This window comes from Taurulus bubalis, assembly GCF_910589615.1.
Source record: "Taurulus bubalis genome assembly, chromosome: 11".
NCBI lineage: Eukaryota > Metazoa > Chordata > Actinopteri > Perciformes > Cottidae > Taurulus > Taurulus bubalis.
The window spans coordinates 6,448,996-6,468,131 of NC_136599.1; the positions used below are offsets into that span (position 1 = coordinate 6,448,996).

The 19,136-nt window shown below is 39.6% G+C and overlaps 2 protein-coding genes across 2 annotated transcripts; one reads left to right on the forward strand and one right to left on the reverse strand.

Annotated features, from left to right (window-relative positions):
* Window positions 1-1,133: 1,133 nt before the first annotated feature.
* prim1 (DNA primase subunit 1) lies at window positions 1,134-4,652 on the reverse strand (the record flags this gene model as incomplete). Its single annotated transcript, XM_079226161.1, has 13 exons — window positions 1,134-1,335; window positions 1,429-1,527; window positions 1,804-1,916; window positions 2,007-2,076; window positions 2,171-2,303; window positions 2,410-2,499; window positions 2,604-2,715; window positions 2,866-2,924; window positions 3,537-3,673; window positions 3,760-3,833; window positions 3,918-4,024; window positions 4,134-4,291; window positions 4,544-4,652. The coding sequence occupies 13 exons, from the start codon at window positions 4,650-4,652 to the stop codon at window positions 1,316-1,318; spliced, it is 1,281 nt and encodes a 426-aa protein (XP_079082287.1). The 3' UTR covers window positions 1,134-1,315.
* Window positions 4,653-10,930: 6,278 nt separating this feature from the next.
* Window positions 10,931-17,049, forward strand: rnd1a (Rho family GTPase 1a; the record flags this gene model as incomplete). The annotated part of the gene is made up of 5 exons (XM_079225705.1): window positions 10,931-11,050; window positions 11,920-12,007; window positions 16,347-16,456; window positions 16,573-16,707; window positions 16,804-17,049. The coding sequence occupies 5 exons, from the start codon at window positions 10,931-10,933 to the stop codon at window positions 17,047-17,049; spliced, it is 699 nt and encodes a 232-aa protein (XP_079081831.1).
* Window positions 17,050-19,136: the final 2,087 nt, after the last annotated feature.

Below are 19,136 nucleotides of genomic sequence, written 5' to 3' on the forward strand. Positions count from 1 at the left end.
TTCACGGTAATATCCGGTTTAGAGCGGAGGTTTCTACTTCCGGGTTATTTATAATGGAGTCTTTTTTTTTAACCATATAAATTCTAATCACATCCACATACAGTTGTATTAAAGACGTTAGCTTCTTGAAAAAAAAAGACAATTTTACTAAATTTTACTAAACTACAATACTACATTATATTTTAATTATGTTTACTTGCCTCTTTTATACTTCTTCTTCTACAAATGTCTGTCAAACCAACTGCCACCTGTTACTAGAAAACAGCTGGTGGTTGGTTTGAGTGAAAGCATCCATACAACAATGCAAAAACGCACCACTTCAGCTAAAGACATTGAAAATCTAAGTACAGAATACAAAATGTACTTATCATAATCAAAATCAGAACCATTTATTTGCCAGGTATGTTACACATATGAGGAATGTGTCTTGACGGGTGGTGCATACACTAGACAAACATAAGTGTAATTGGTTGATGTGGAGGTCATTTAACTAAACTACTTTATATACACATAGCGTTGGGAAGACTAATCTATACAGTGCATCACACTTCATAAGATATTATGTTTTGTATGTAAAACCTATTTCTGAAAGTATTATATTATAGAAATTGTACACAAGTAAATTTGCTTAGTAACATTGCAGCACTGGAGATTAATGCATGTAATAATACAGAGGATACAACATACATGAGTGGAAGTTTAAGCAGAGATACCAATACAAACTACATTCGGGGTGGGAATACAAGACAAAATGCTTTACACTGTCCTGTTTGTGGCAAAAATTAAAAAAAAAAAAAAAACTCAATAGCATGATTAGTATTTACAGGATAGCTACAATTTACAGTAGATGTGTTAAAACCTTGGTGACTGCAGTTGCGAAGGAGCAAATTATTCTCACAAACTCTGGAAAACTGCAACTCTAATTTTTCAGCCATATTTGAGAGAAGTGTAATATATCAGTTATAAATGTAGGCCAATTATTATTTACCAACGCCCAAACTAACCTAGCTGCTTGCTATTCCAGATAACAAAAAGCTAAATCGGTAAAATATCTTCTGGTCTCATTAAAAGTAACTTGAATACAAGATTTTGAAAAAGTTGAAATACCAAGTTTATTTTCACAAATGACTGTACAATAGAAAAATAACAGACAAACAACATTCAATTGGTATTAAGGAAGGAAAATCCTTGAGTAAGGAGATGTTTTGTTTATGAACGCATCAGTCTCATACGTGTAATTTACACATATTAGATTAAAAAATGTTGAGCTATTAACAATTTGTCTTCTGCATCACTTTCTGATTGTTGATCCAGTTCAGAAGTCTTTCTGAAGATCTAAAAGAATAAAAGAAAACAAAAATGCATTACATGGAAGAACTTCATAAAAGTCGCTCTGCCATCATTTCACCCACTTTGAACAATACATACCACTTTTTTTGAGAAGCTCTCCTTTCCACGAGCGAGCCATCCCATCCAGAAACTGATCAAAGTATTTCACATACTTCGCCAGGCTCGTTCTTTTGTAATCTGTCCAGAGAAGTACAATTAGCGAGCTGAAACATTCTTCAGTTGCTCAGGTGATTTAGATTAAGCGAAAAATCCCTGGGTTCACATTGAGTCGGTAGGGTTTCCCCAACATGTAAAAATGAATCATCTTGTTTTTATTTTCAAAGAAAATATAATTGAGGTACATTATGTCAGTTGGTGCACCCCATTTGCTTTATTTTGAGACCTTGCATTGACCTTTTTATAAGCTCCTCTGTGTGACACAATGAGCTTAAAATGTAGATTTCTGAATCTCACCTCTGATCTTTCGTTTCTCCGCTGCGTCCTTCTCGTTTTCCTTCTCCTTGGCGTCCTCTGACTTCTCTTCTTCTTCGCCTGTCCTGGGTCGATCCAGCTCCTCACAGATCTGACTGTAAACGGAGTAATAAAATCAGTTCTGACGAATACATCAAACGCTGCACACAGCAGAGCATGTGAGAGAGCATCACATTATCGCTCACCTGATTGTGGGCACGGCAAAAGGATCAAACGTTTCTAATTCTTTAAGGTCCATGGGAACAGAAATGCGCCCTGGTCAGAGTTCAAAAGAGAGAAGTCACAGTGAGACCGTCTGTAGTGCAGTCACCACGCCGCCTGGATTAAATCCCATTAGATCGATGCTCACCTGTTTTGGGATGGACACTGAAGGGGCTCTTCAGCAAATGGTTCACCCCTTTACTGACGTTCACGTCGAGCCGCGGGTAGCAATACTGCAGCATGATTTCTTTCTCAAAGTGGAGGCTTTTTTTGGAAGTGCTCTGGGGGAAGGGAGATGAGATCATTGTGCCTGTGGTCACCATAAACCCTCTCGCCGTAATACTTTAAAAACAACTATCATCATGTGATGTGAGCGGAACTACTAACCCGTTTCCTTTCGGCTTGATCCACCAACAGTTTCCAACGGTTCTCTGGTTTCTTCTCATTTTGGAAGTCCTGCTGTAATTCCTTTCTCACATGTAAAAGCTAGAGTTAAGGTCAGGTCCAGTTCTATGAAGAGATCATGTATGTTAGTCACGGAATTATTTGTTTTCTCTCTCCACCCATTCGCTAAAAAGGATATCATCAGGCGTCAGCGCCAACACTTTGTCCACAGATTCCTTGCGGCCCAGTATGTCCTGATCCTGTAGTGCGTACCGGGGAAAGTATCGCTCCACAAACACCAAAGACTCTCTGTTGAGAACACAGGTACAAGACTCTTAAAACCCTTGAGGATGTAAGATTTGTCAGAGGCAAGAACCCCCAAAGACAGTTGTTATATTTAGAGACAAACAGTTACAGCTTCAAAACTGACATTCACTCGAAAGAGGATCGGATTCTCACTTGATAAAAGGATGAATTGGATCTGTGAGCACAACTTTCTTCATCGTCTCATCACCTCCCTATGAAACAGCAGTGAATAGAACGTCACAACAAAATTAACTCATTGGTTTTGTAAAGAGAAAAGAAAAAAACAAACGAAACTACAACTAACCCTCATTTTCATTACCGATTAATCTGACAATTATTTTTGTGGTTAATCGATTGTCTATAAATAGGATTGGGAGATAATTAAAATATGATGGAATCCTATTGTGAAAACTATACGTTGTTTAAATGAATACTAACGAGCACATGCTAAATCAAATTTCTCCGAATTTTTTTATTTTGCACTAAAGTTCTTAACCAAGTTTGAAATGTTCAGTACTTTTCATTTGAGAAGTATTACATGAGTATACAAAACCATGTAGTCATTTCAAATAACTATTTATTGAATTACAAAAAAAAAACTATATATCGTTATATACAAAGTATCTTTGTTTTTAACTACAATGTTGTGTTACTTATTGGCCATTCATGCCAATTTATCTGAAATAAGTTGGCTAATTTATTTGTTGGCCACTGACTGTTTGAGCTGAGAGAAAGGCACTGACACACACAATGCTGAATGCAAAACTCTGCTGCTAATAAATAAATATGTTCTAAACGTCTATAAAAAGGTAAAATACTGCTACCTTAACCAAACTGAGGTATTCTGCAACTGCAGAGCGTGCCGTTACAGAGAGCTTCCTGGCAGCTTCATCACACACCCAGCAATGCACTCCTCTTCTGCCAGAATAAACCCACAGACGCTGCTGGAAACCAAAGTCATCTAGAAAGAAGAAGAAAAAAGGTGTTTGATGTGAATTCAGCAGAAAATGCAAAGATAACGTGCCACAAAATTGATGACAAACAAACCCCGAAGAGCTCTGTCTAGGACGCGGATGGCGACGGTCATCAGGGTCCAGCACCTGCAGCAAATGTCTGCAGCACTAAAATGAGATTTCAAGTTAGCTCAGTGATGTGACTGTCAAGAGATGCTGAATTTAACTAAATAAACCACGGGATCAAGTCACCTGCAGCAGCTTCTGACATCATCGTAGTCCGTCATATCGATATCAAACACCAGCTCCTTCTCCAGGGCCTGGAAGGTCCCTGACTTCACGGTGTTGTGTTGATTGGGCTGTGGGCGACAAACAGATTGAGCTTCATGCATGATATGTCTGTGATGACACACACACATGCACACAAACACACTATGTGAAAGCAAAAGCAGATGCACGCAGTCTCACCTTGTGACTGTAAATGGCTCCAATGTCAATCTTGTAAGGGTTCATCTTTTGCATTTCCTTCTCCAGCTCGGTCTGCGTGCTGAACGACTGGTAGCGGACGTAGATGTCATCTTTGAGTGTGAAGGAGAACTCTCGATTCTGAAAGTAGTTCTTCTGCACTGAGGTTGGAGAAGAAAACATAATAAGTAAATACAAATATGTATATATATTAGTCCCCCTATATGAGTAATAGTATAGTAGTAATAAATGACACCATGCATGATGAATAAGCAATTAGCATAGTACACAATGTCTCCAACATATGCAGCCAGCAGCTAAATCGCAGATAACAAAACACCGGTCATCGCAACAGTGTTTTAACTTGCTAATACTACTTTAGCTTACCCGGCCTGTCTCATGAGGACACTCACCTCCTCCATAGTTCAGCCAGCGGTAATACTGAGAGAAAGGGAACAGCCGTCGGTAGTACAGTGGTAATAAGTCCGGCAAACAGGCCGAGTCATAATTGGAGGATGACATTATCCGACAATATAGGACCGTTATTGTACGTTAAACTGTCAACAATAAGCTACTTTTCTGCTGCTGCGGGCTGACGGCTCAGTGTGTTGTTTAACGCCGAGAGTCGCGCGGGAAAATCTCTCAAGCAGAGGGGAAGAGCCAATGGGAACGAAGATGAACCCGTGACGTCACCCAAACCGGAAATGTTTTTTTTAATGTAAGTAATTGATATTTTCACTAATTATCTTCTCCGTGGCATCACCCGGCAAGGAAAAGTAAAGACAATTAATAATTAGATAGTAGAACTTGATTTTTGAGCTCTAATCTATAAAATGTTACTTGACGTTCGCCTATACAGGAAATGGAGGCGGAAGTGTCGTCGACTGGCGAGAGAATCATGGGACGTGTAGTCATTTGACTCTGTTTCGACCCAATTTAATTAATGCAAGAAATACAAATAAATGGAAGAAAAAAAATGCGTTAGAGAGAAATAGAAAAATAAGGAAGATAGCAACATTTGTATACTTTAAATATATGATCTCAATTAATTTCAAAAAGAAGATAACAATGGAATAACTGTCTAGAAATACTGTATGTATAACATAGCTATTATCACAACATTGTTACGTATATACCAATCCAAATTTGGGATTGCCTTGAATTCGTGAAAATATATTTTGAATGACTATTATCCTTATAATCTTCTACAGGGGATTTGGAGGACAATGGATGTGTAAAACATTAGTTTCAATAATTTTATTGCAAAATGTACACATCTTTACAATTATTAGGCTGCTAGTTACATGAGTCATTACCACTGTAAATGAAACAAGGGAATTAATACAATGATTAAAATACAAATAAAATTCATACAAAAATGGGAATTGGGGAATGAGAAACTTTCATAAGAAGAAAATGTAGTGGGTACATTTTTTGAGTTTGAAAAAAAGGTAAATATGTAAATAATTAAACTAATTTATCTGGTGTGAATTTGCGTGAAACTTTTTAGACTTTTGCTTTGTTACTAGCAGCACCTCTGATCTCTCTTTTAGTAAGCTGTGGTTTCAGAGAAGTATTCTTTAATCATTTAAGCAACAACAACAAAAATACTGGATCTTATTAAACATGTTGTGATTTAATGTCTTTGTTGAGACTGTAATTGAATTATTTCACCTTCAGAGGGCAGTACAGTTTCATACAAATATTTCCAGAGTTGCCACACTGAGACATGGTACAGGGAATGGGATGGTAATCTTCACCATGGCAGATAAATGGTACACATATATTTTCATAAGGCGATGAGAAGACAAGACAGTCAAAATAAAAGATGAATGAAGATACACATACTACAGGGAAGAGGTGAAAAACAAAAAGAACACCTCCCTGGTTTATAAGAAATGACGTCGGATGCAGGTCCAGATGTGCTTACGTTTTCACACAACTGTCTTCTATTGTTTTTTTTTGGCTAACTTTATCTACATTTATGCCGTTCCCTTTTCATTCAGATACACTTGTATGCAATGCACAATGACACCCTTTGCTCTGACATTTGAAAAGGGCACTTTGGCGTTCAAGACAAAAAGGGGCAGTGGTGGTGCCCCTTTTTGTCCTACCCACTAGTCACACAGTCTAGTGGCAACACTCATTGCTTAATAATGATGTGTCTTTTTTACTGTTGTATTTCCAACCAGAGTATCAAACTCCATCTGACTGAAGTGGCGCTGCTCACACTGCAGGTTGAGGGCTGTGCAGCGATAAGAGCTCTTGTCAGTTATTGTACTTCTGATGTAAAATACCAGTCGCCCTTTGTACCGTGTCTGTACATGAAATGTGAGTTGTTTTATAATGTTATTCATTCTGTCTCATCTTCTACCTGGTCCATTGTTGTCATTAAAGCCTCTCTGTATAATTTCCTTCCACGCCTCTGTACTTTTTTTTTGTTATTTCCTACAAATGGAAATTTAAAAAATGACAAAAAGACAATTTGCATATAAACCTTTTTCTAGCTTCTATTTTTACATCTTAACTTGCAGCATGTGGAATGTAAGTATGTAGCTTTTAAGAAATTAAAAAATACAATAATGTTAGAAAAACAAATATTTTTAGTGCACAACAGACGAACCTGGACACCTCCAGTCTTATGCACTCTAGTTAATCCATTTATCTTTTCTCACTATTGTCAGACAGGTAGATGCGGACAATAGGTACTTTCTTTCCAATTACCCAACTGTTAGCATAATATACTCCAGTATGTGAAATACCTGTGTTCTTAATAGGTAACAAACTACTTTCCCTTCTGCAGCATCACTGAACTGTGCTATGTTCAAGAGCAATTATTAGACAAGCTTGCCAATACATTTCCACTTGATGATTGCACTTGTGTTTATGGAAATACTCTTTAATCAAACCCTGATTTACATAATGAAAAAGCTCTCAACCACAGCTTTCTTGAATTATGCAAATGATTTCGCTGCAAGCCAAAGGCGATGTGGTTAGTCCTTTCTTCGCAATTATCTGAAATGGATTTGGGATTAACACTGACTGTCGAAAGCCACAATACCGCTGTTTGCAATTTTGGTGCAAATTAATGCACATGGCGTGCAGTAGCTCTTAACTTTTAAGTACGGTTGAGCTTTCCTTGTATAACAGATACTGCTCACAAACATCCACTGACACACACACACACACACACACACACACACACACACACACACACACACACACACACACACACACACAGTTGGCTAACCGTAACCGCTACATGCCTCAACCTAACCTTATACCCTTACCTTCCACCAAGTATTCATCCCTAAAATGTAATAATTGACATTATGGGGACTTGCATTTTGTCCCCAAAAGAAAGGCGAGTCCCCATATTTATGTGCCACACACACACACACACACACACACACACACACACACACACACACACACACACACACACACACACACTAAATGTCAGTTAGGTAAGGTGAAACACGGGGTGAAAATGTAACTTTCAGCAGTGTCTTTGATGAAAGTAGGTCAGACAGTCATCAGGTGTCCATGGAGCATGAAGGCCAGCACTACAGGAGGAGTTTGAGGATAGAAAAGTCACTGTATTTTCAGATTACCAAAGTGTGCCACCAGTTTTGTCGTCTTTCATCAAGAACCAATCGAGGATCCATAGGTCAGTAGAAATCCTCTCAACCTCAGTCTGCCAGGATCACGTTGCTCAACCCTGTTTGATGGTCCATATGTCTGTAGTCTACATCAGGAATGTCCTCATGGTGTTACATTATCCTTAAAGTTTGGCTTTTCTGGAAAATATGTTCAATCACTTTCTTTCCAACAACGAGATGAAAACATTGACACCACTCTTGTGTCTTTTGCATTTTAACTATGGAGCTTTAGCCAGGTGGCGATTAGCTTATTTAACAACAAGACAGGAAGGGGAGGAACCAGCTAGCACGTCTCACTCCAACGATCTGAAACAAGCCGAGCAGCACGTCTTAAACTCACTAATTAACGTGTAACTCGCTTGTTAAACGTTACCACCCTAACATTTTCTAATTAGCCCTCAACACAAAATGCAGCAGAGGCTCATGGGAAGGTCAGTAGTTTAGCTGGTATTTAGCCATAAACCAATACATATTTTTCAATCAATGTTTGTACCCAATTTGTTTGGTACTCAACAGTTGTTGAGACGTTTCACTAAAAATCAACAAATGTCAACGTCATGGTGACGCTTTAGGAGGAGTCAGGGAATCATCATAGTCAATAAATGATACATCCACTCGGGACCATGACTATCTGTACAGACCATCAATCCAACAGCTGTTGAGATATTTTGGAACTTTAAACTCACTCTCTCTCGTCTACCCCTATGTAAATAATGTGCAAAGTTTAAAGGGGGTGGGTTTCTTCTGCAAACAATTCAATATGTAAGTTTCAAACAAGAAATACTCCATTCAACCTGATAAAGGAAACACATTTAAGACCGTTTACATGCAGGTTTTTTAACTCAAGAGTTTAGAAACTCACACATGGAGATATTAGACCCACTAAAAGGGATAAATGGAGCTTGAGGAAGTGAAGCATTAAGTGCCAGTCGGCGTTTGCATGTTATTAGTGTGTGCTGCACATGCATGTGAAGATAGCAATCTCACTGAAGCACGACATAGAGGGACATCGTTTACCTTGTTTCGCTCTGCACCAGGCGGCAGGTGCAATTCATGTCCTCATCCAGAGTTTCACGCTGTACATTAATGCCATCAAAGAGCCCTCTGCGACACTCGTTTTCCATTTATCTTCTGCACACCACGCTCCACTTCCTCTCCAAATGGCTGACACTCTCGAATTCTCTGTTATACTTCAGATTGATGGAGCCATCTGTCATCAGATGCTTGCAGCCACTCATATGTTTCATGTGAAAAGAATTGCATGCGTCCTCACATGGCTGTATATCTCAGTTTGTCTGAAGGAAATACAGGAAAACCATCAAAACAGTCCTCAGCAGGATATTTAGACAGCCTTTAAAGCAAATTCTCATGTGCTGGATTTCTTCGTAATATCCTCCCACAAACCTTTTTGTAGCCTTTTCATTTTTAACCCTTCCAAAAAAGACATGTCATATGCACTCTGGCCTTTGAACTGAGATACTAAACGATTTCGAGGTCAGAAAACTCCGAAGAATATTTGTTAATCTAAAGAAGATAACAAGTGAGCTACGTTCTGATGACTTCTGGCCATGTGACTCTACTTAAGCAAACATTAGATTAGATTAGATATTCCTTTATTAATCTTTATTAAAAGAAAACTCACAACAGAGGAAAACAATATTGCTAATAACTTGTTTATTAGAGATTAATCTGATTTAAATAGCTTTGTGAGTAGTGTTACTGTTGCAGCTGTGAACACAACTAGATGTTGGGTCTATGACTCATGAGGTTTTCCACAGAAAGGACATGAGACAAAAAATCCCCTCCAACTTGGGTTTTTACACCGTCATCCCGTACTTAGTGTTAACTCTAAGGAAAAAGGAAAAAGAACAATAAATCCCTCAGAAATGTAGTGGAGTCAAAGTATGAAGCAGCATGAAATGGAAATACTCAAGAACCTCAAACTTGTACTTCAGTACAATGCTTTAGAAAATGTACTTTCACATTACATTCCACCACATACTCACCATGTTGTGGGTTTAATCTACTACAACCAACTAAGCACATTCACCCAAGTACTAAAACACCATTTTAACATATACTTGTCCAGAAATATTGTTTTTTTTCTCTCTAGATTTAGTATTAATAACCTACCAAGTACAAAGTTAAAGTACAAATTAGCTCCACATTGATAAATTACGAAATTAAATATAATATTATGTAATGATATTGCAGTATTTTTACTTTTGATACTGTAAGTGGACCTACATTTTTATAAAATTACTTCTTAACCTTTACTTAAGCAACATTCTGGTCTTTTACTTGGAATTAAGTATTTTTAAACTAAAGCAGTTTACTTAAAAGGATCTGAGTATTGGTGGAAAGTTGTTTTTACTGAAGCACCTGTACTTAAGTACAATTTTAAAAGTACTTGTACTTTACTTGAGTAATTCAATTGTAGGTTACACTTCTGCTCCACTACATCAGAGGGAAACATTGAACTCTTTAATCCACTATAATTGGATACATTTAGTCACAGATTCAGATTACATATTATCATCCAATAGAACAAGATATATCATTATAGATTATAAAGCAGTTCAAATTAGCTGCGGATTTAGCTGCGTCATTAAAGTGATGAACACATTAATTAATTATTAATACTGATAATAATGATATCTGGTCCTGAAATGGTCAATTCTACATAATGAGAAGGCTACTTTGACTAATTTAGGCTAATTGTTATGCTCATACTTATGCACATTTATTTAAAGTACATTTTGAAAGCAGGACTTTTACTTGGGTATTTCTCCTGTGTGGTATTACTACTTATTAAGGATACTTCTACAACTACTCCACTACTCGTATTAGGTTTAGGTGGTGCGTTCAGGAGGCCGTCCACCATTACCGCCAGATGACGAGCCGAGACCTCGTGCGCTGCCCTCCGCCTCCTCCGGCTCGCGCGCAGCGCAGCGCTCATTGGTTGGCGCGACAATATAAAGTTCCGCAGTGATTCCCTCATTGACTGCCGCTCTGCCTCACTCCACTGCCCGAGGAAGAAGAAGAGGAGCAACCGAGAGGATTTACAAAAACTTTACCGTCATTATTCCCACTCTCGCTTCTTTTTGTGACAGGCGGCCGCTTGCATCCATCTGCAGCATGAAGGAAAGAAGACTCGCGCAGCCCTGCGTCGCGCGCTGTAAACTCGTGCTGGTCGGGGACGTCCAATGCGGTAAAACAGCGATGTTACAGGTTTTGGCCAAGGACTGCTATCCAGAGGTACGCCACATCATGTAATAACGGGGATCTGGTGAATGTGGGCTATGCTTATGGGTACTGAACATATGTGGATGACATAAATCACAGGATTGTGCGATTCATCCTCCACGAGGAATAATAAATGTCACTTTATCACTTCCACAAGGGCCAGAAGACTTGTGAAGAATTGTGTTAGAGAGCACGCCACTTAGTTTGATTACATAGTGATCTTATTCTTTGAAGGCCTATTATTCTTAATTGTAATCTTATTATCATTAGTTTTTATTCACATGCAAACCACTGTCACTTTACCTCGTGTTTTTGTATTTGGCTCTTTAAAAAAAAAAAAAAATCTATTTTAAATTTCTATTTTTGGTATACCTCTTACCTGTCCCTGTGCTGCTGCAACAGCCAACTCCCCCTCTGTGGATCAATACAGGCTTATCTTATCCTCTATCCTCTGTTATCCAATTTCTCAAACTCCCATGGCGGTGCCGTGTTATAGATTGACTTGTAGTAAAGGATATTTGACGATGGGCTATTTTTTCCCATAGTTTTAGTAACTCAGACTGGGTTACATAAAATCCTCTCAGATTGGGATAGATAGGCTTCTGCTGTAAAAGCTTTGATATATTGTTGGTTAATATGTTTGAGCACTGCTGGATTTATGAATTGATTAAAAAGGAGCAGCACATTCTTGTAGTTGATTGCTTTAGTCGTTTCAGAAAAGAATTACCATATGTCTATCTTAACATTTTAAATGCATTTAACTGAGATGGACATCTGCTCTTGTTTTTACCATTTTAAACTCTAAATGATGAATTATTTAAGATATTACCATGTGAATTTGGGATTTAAAAAAAAAATCTTTCTTCATTGTCCATTTCTAGACTTACGTCCCCACTGTGTTTGAGAACTACACCGCCTGTCTGGAGCTTGAAGACCAGCGTGTGGAGCTCAGCCTTTGGGACACATCAGGTGAGGATTATGCTTTTTTATTTTTTATTATTACCACAGTTTAAAACCACTTGGCAGAGAGCAAGGCTGTGATCACCTGCCTCCCTCTTTCTTTCACTCACATGCCAAGTTAAAACTCTCCCCAAGCGTTCATGTCTCTTGAGCGGCGGGTACAGAAGTCAGGTTTCAGGGCCGGTTTGTGGAACTTGTTTACCCTCCCAGCAGCAACAACAACGCAGTCGGCCTGGAGTCGGGTAACGACTGTAAACAAGGCTCCGTCTCACTCATTGTCTCACAGACACCGTCGACCCAGACGTCACTATCTGCCAGTCCTGTTTTGATGCGGTTAAGCAGCTTTTCACTCGTGTGGAATCTGTCGAGAGATCTTCCTCGGTGGATCGGTGCCGGCAATAAACAACAGGCCTGAGCGACGAGACCGTCTGGGCAAGTGGGACCCAGAATCCACAGTTTAGCATGAAAACAAACACCCAAAAAACACAATCAAAGACCAACCGTTTGAAAAATACAACCAAGCTAGTAAAGGTCACCAAGTTTGACTGGTTTAATCCTGAACTTTTCACTTCAGTTTCATTTAAACTGGACAGCTTTATTGTAGCTTTGAGCAGTTTATTATCATTGATGAATCTTTACTGGAGTGGGTGGAGCTTCTCTTATTGATCGTATTTACATAATTTCTCTGTATGTTAAAGGTCAATATGCCACCGCTATTAACCTACTGACATGACCCACAAAACGTTTTCACAACAGCAATTTAAAACGGTCACACAAATATTTCTGATTCAAAGCCAAGAGGAGTGAAGCTAATGTCTGGCCTGTGTTTTAGGGCTGCAGTCATTGTCATTGTTTTCTAGATTAATCAATCTATATCATGTTAATAATCTGTAACATGTCTGAAAATAAGGAAACATGTCCGTCTTTAGTTGCCCGGAGGACAAGCGGACGTCTTCAGTTGTTTTGTTTTGTTTGACCAACAGTTTAAAAACCAAATATATCAGTTTACAATGAAAAAGCCAACAAAGAAAAAGCCTCAAATCCTCATATTTAAAGAGCTGGAATCATCTAATTCTTGGCATTTCTGCTTGAAAAGTATAATTTAAATGATAATTTGGTTGTGTGGCCAATTAGTTTTCTGTCTACCAACTAATTGATTAATCATCCATTCGTTGCAGCTCCAGTTTGTATTTATGATAAAGGTGAAAAGTACTACTTTAGTTGTAACCTCTGTTATAAAATATGTATGTAGAGTTTTATCAAATCACCTTTTTTTTGGGATATAATATTTTTGATAACTTGACTTCTTCCACTGATAGGTCAAAGGTCAGAGGCATTACGTAAACATTGTCCATTGACAAAAAAAAAACAGCAACTAATATTCATATCAAGTAATTTTTCAAGTAAAAATGCTCAAAAAATCTTGGTTTTGCTTTCTCGAATTTGCTGCTTTTCTCTGTTTGACATAATAATCTGCATTTTCTCACATTTTATAGACAAAAAATGAATCAATGAATCAGAAAAACAATCTTCTATTTGCTACTATCTTTACTACAGCCCTGATGCATACAGTTCATAAAGTTCAAACACGTAATGACCTAAAACATATAGAAACATTATGTAAATGGTATCAATAATAAATTCTCTCCAGAATAGATTAATTTCATAACAGTATTGACATTGTGCTCAGAGGAAGTTGGGCAGTGCCAGTTGGCCTGCAGAGGGGTTGTTTCACAGGGGAGAGGGGAATGCCTCGTCCAAGCAGGGGGTGGAAGCGAGTGTGTGTGTGTGTGTCCTGTCTTAATGTGTGTGTGTGTGTGTGTGTCTGTGTGTGGCTTACAGCCACTGTGAACAGAAGGCACAAGTGAGAGCGAGAGCTATGCATGACCTCCTCACTGCCTTATGGTGTGTGCCGCCTAAAAAAAGGTCTTATGTAAGTGAAACCAGCACTGAACTAATGTAGGTTTGTGGGTTCGTCTCCCACGGAGCCAACACTTTCTGGACAGTCGCCCTTTTCTGGAGAAAACATTGCATAATACTCTTTATGTATCTTTCTATCCATTATCCATTTGTATTATCTATATTTAGAACATTTAGGGCTATTTTTTTTATCATGGATTCATTTTTTATTTTATTTTTTCAAAATCGCAGTTTCCAAAAAAACTAAGTTGACATTTTCACATCTCTTGTAACAATCTAAAACCAAAATATATTCAGTTTACCATTTCTGAAGATGAAGAAAAGCAGCCAATCCTAATTTAGAAACTGAAACTAGAGAATATTTGGGAAAACATTGTCAATTAGTTCCCTCTTCCTGTCAGCTCTCATAACATTGCTCCAGGTGATGTCTTCTTATAAAATATGGCCTTTCACATACAATGTGTGAGAAGTTCAGCTCTTTGTTCTCCACTTCATGTTGCATCTTTTACCAGGAGAAACACAGCCTCATCTCAAGCGTGGTCTCTTGATGTAAAATCCATTCGCTTTCTTTCTTTGATAGCAGAGGGGGCCGTTTCTTTGCATCAGCTAATGTTTGCTTAAACTGAAAGGGTTGTGTTTGTTTTGGTGTGTGTGTGTGTCTGTGAGTGTGTGTGTGCGCGTGCGTGTGTGTCCAGGCAGGGGGCTGCTAGTGTGTGGGAGGTGGTAGGTGCTCGAAGTTGTGTCCTCTTCAGATCTCTCTGCCTCCTCTTTCTCAAACCTTACATCACCCTGCATAGTTATGTGACGGCTGCTTTGATTCCTTCTCAAAAAAAGAAGAAAAAAAGATGTTATTGATAGATTTGAGTTGTATAAGATGTCCTAGATAAAAGATTTAAGTCAAATATTCTGACAGAGTGAACCAGAGGGGCCTTTTGGTTGTTAAAATATTGTTGTAAAAACATTTTCATTACCGCCTCAGGAGAGAATTCCTCAAGACAACCTGATTGTTGCTTGGTTTCGGAGGAAGCTTATTAGAAGTATCTATTCCTGATATAATTATATCCTCTTTTTATTTGCAAGGGAAGCTCCTGTTGCACATTTGGCCCCTGAGGACCGGAGTAGGAAATTAAATCTTAGTGTTGGGGTGTGGGGAGTGATTAGGTGGCAGATGGAAGACAATAGAGAGCGGACGTCCTGTCAGTCTGTTTTTAGCACGAGGGCCTTCCTGAGAATTAAAGGAAAAGGTAGGTCTACATATAGCCGAGCTGTTTATGGAAATACAAGGAGAATACGTTTCCTGCACACCAAAATTCACATTCTCACAACTAAGGTGACATATTTATGAGACAATAATCAGGGTCGACTGTCTGAGTGAGGCGGCGAATAGTGTATGATATCATTTTAAGGATTGGTTTATTAATGTCAGTGTTATTAAAGTCATGTCTGAATAATAAAGGAATTGGCTAATCATATCTCTTTTTGTCGTAAAACTATTACAACGATAGAGAATATAGATGAAACGCGGAGATTCATTATTTCATAATAATAAAATACAAGTTTATAATAAAAATGTGTAAAATAGGTCTGATGTATATTACAATGTTGCAACAGATGTCTAAACGGAGCCTGTAGCAATATTACTTCCTTTTTGCGTAGCTCGAGTCACACGTAGCGTACACCCTAAAGCGAAGTACCTCGCATTAGGTGGCAATACAGTAAAGTCGTCATTTTCGGTGACTATCCAACCCTCGAGCCAGGCTAGCTGTTTCCAGCCTTTGTGCTAAGCTAATCGGCTGCTTTGCCATAGAGCAAATAAACATGTTTGCATGTCAAACTTCTGCTTTAAGAGGACTACTTTTCAATGACCTAATTATTGTTTATACATCAATGTTTTTTATTTAACAGACATGGATTACAATGGCCTTAGACATGGTGTCTGTATTCTGACACTTTATCTGATACTGAAGCCAAACAAAAAATATTGAAAAGTGAATCCGACAATGTGATGATGCATTTAGTTTCACAGGACATCTGGTAGGTTGTTTAACTTCTTACTCAAACAAAAGTTTTGCAAATAAAGTTAGCGATTGACCAATAATGGAAAGATATGACTATGCAACGACTATGACTCAGAGAGTTAGTTTACTTTATTGGAAAGGTTCCTGCTAGTGGGAAGGCGTCCGGCTTGGTGAAATGATTTGCTCTCTTATCAGTTTGGCAGGGGTGTACGTGACTGTTTGTTTGTACTGTGTGAAAGCGTGGGGGATGATTGTGATGGAACATTATAATAGTGTCAACTGGATTCAGACCAGAAATTAAGTTGATGCGTGTTTCCATTTTATTTACAACAATGTTGTTTTGAGCGTCCAAAAAGTTGTGTGTCGCAGCGGGAGACATTCCTGAGTGTGTCCTGGCTTTGTCTCTGCAGGTTCTCCATACTACGACAACGTCCGACCCCTCTGCTACAGCGACTCGGATGCGGTGCTCTTGTGCTTTGAAATCAGCCGACCGGACACAGTAGACAGTGCGCTGAAGAAGGTATTCATGTTATATCAACACCACAATCTTCCAACTTCATTTTACTTGTGTTCAATCGTTATCTGTTGCTGTCACGTACAAACTACCTTTCTTGACACTTTCTCTTCTCCTTGCAGTGGAAAGCAGAGATCCAGGACTTCTGTCCCAGCACACGGATCCTGCTAATAGGCTGCAAGACAGACCTGCGCACGGACGTATGCACTCGCATGGAGCTGTCCAACCAGAAACAGACTCCCATCTCCCATGAACAGGTTGGTTCCATGACTCGTTCCTTCCTCGAGGTTTCTGCCTGGTGGTCGTTTCAATCTACCTGGAGCTCAACTTGTATGTTTCCTTCTACGCCATAGGGTTCGTCCTTGGCCAAGCAGCTTGGAGCAGAGGCATACCTGGAGTGCTCGGCCTTCACATCCGAGAAGAGCATCCACAGTGTTTTCCGTACGGCGGCTCTAGCCTGCATGAACAAACTCCAGCCTGCCAATAAACCCAGCCCCGTCCGCCGGCTCTCCAAGAGACTCCTGCACCTGCCCAGCAAGACAGATCTGCTCTCCTCCACCTTCAGCAAGGACAAGTCCAAGAGCTGCTCCGTCATGTGAATACTGCTGAGATCATGCTGCTGGGGGAGGGAGGGAGGGAGGGAGCAAGGACAAGCAGGTGGTTCAGCAAGGGGCCCAAGGATATGCAAGGGAAAGAGAGCAACGATTTCTACAGAGCATCTCTCTCCTTTGCAGCATCCTCCCCAACAACCACTTAAAAAAAAAAAAAAGAAACAAAAGGTTCGCTACACTCTCTATATTCAACTCTGACACTGAACTTTCGATCATGACATATCACCAGCACACAGTGCAGAGACAAGAGTGTAAAAATGTTTGTTGAAAGTATTTCTGATCTATTAAATACACCTGTGCAAAGAGAGCATCGCGGGCCCTTTAGGACCTGTTAGATTCCTCACACGAAGGTTGCTGCGAGAGCTTAAATAAGATCGGCGCCTCCTCTTATCCAAGTGGTTGTAAACACTGCTTTTGACTGCATTACCCTGATGGGAGTCATTTGAAATTCCGGTAGCGGTGCCCTTTCCCATCCATCTCTTTTTTCCGAATGTCTCTTTAAGGTCACCGTGGGCTGAATGACGAGATGAAAAGTTAAATCTGACAGTTACAGGAAGTGGTTTCTACAGAAATGCGGCACAGGGAATTTAAAACAGCGGTCCTTGAGGAAATTACCCTCCCCTTCCCTTCCCCAACCCCCCTCGACCCCTCTCCGCATTTCGTTTGGAAATTAAAGCTGACAGTGGAGAAAAAAGGGAGGGATTTGGCAAAGCAGAGTGTTCATTTGCAAAGGCAGTTGGGGGACAAAGTGGAGCCCATCTGAAGGAGCGCAGTGTGACTCAGCACTCACACGAGCTGCAAAACAGTCCAGGGGTGGACATGCTGTGACAAAGCAAACACAAGATCCTGGGCCATGTAAAGACCATTTAAGCATGTTTTTCTCAGATCCCTTTGTTCATTTCTCATCACTTCAGCAGTATTATTTGTTCAATGGTATTCATTAAAAGGGTTCGTTTTAGGGATGGTGCATTAATGATGCATCTTCTCACTGTTCCCTGGTACTTTAAGAGCTGCCAGCTTTTGTTCCAGCAAAAAGTTTTTGTTTTTTTTCCTGGTCGAAAGCATAAAAGATTCCTTTTTAGCCCCACAAAACTGTTTTTGTACCAAAAGGAGTTTTAGAAATCTTTTTTATTGATCCTGTGCCTCGTGGATATTTAAAAAAAAGTCCTCCAATTTGAACTTTGGACTGTAAACGCGTAATAGATGTGTTTTTTGTAGGCCCAACCTGGAAGTTAGCGTCACCACAGTTCCCTTGACAAATATGTTTTCGGGGAGGGGGGGTTGCAGAAAATAAGCTCTGTGGCAAACACAAGCGTATGATACTTACACCAAGTTTTGTTCTTCACAAATGATCTACTGAGCTTCCAAAAAAAACATGGATTTCAAGATGAGGGAAGTGCAAAATGTTTGTTGTTTTAGGAGCAGCAATCTACCTGGGCCATCAAACAAGCTCCAGTTTCTGGGTTAAGATGAATATTGTAAACGGTTATCCAAGATACACCTGCTGACATTTCCAGCCTGGAAATTAACCCTAAACGTCCCGGAGACCATAGGTCGGTAGGTTGACTTGAGTCACACAAACAGGCTGGTCCTGTCTGGATAAAGAGATTTTTTTTGTTCAACTTCCCTGAAAAGCATCTTGACTTTCTCCATTTATGAACAAACTTTTTTTTTCTGGGTATTTTTAACTTGCTTGTAGCTGTCTTCGGTGATTGTTTGTTGACGTTGTATTCACTCGAGTCTTCTGGCGTTAGCGACTGTTGACAGCGCGGCTAATGGAGGACTTGATGATTTGTAGGTCTGCACCGAGAAGCCCGGAGTTCTCTGGATGTACAGAACACTGGAATTTCACGTGTTGCCTGGCAACTGAGTGAGCAGGGGGTGGGGCATACGCGGGGTTTCCTCAGAGAGAGAGAGAGAGAGAGCGAGGGAGGGATGGCTCTCCTAGAGGGTGCCTCACCTTTTTATTTGTAGCATTAGACAGAAGCCACTGCGAAGGTGACGGCTGCACATGTTCAGGGCCGGCTCGTGGTTTTAAAGACCGCACGCTGGTGGCAGCCATGAGGGGGTTGTTG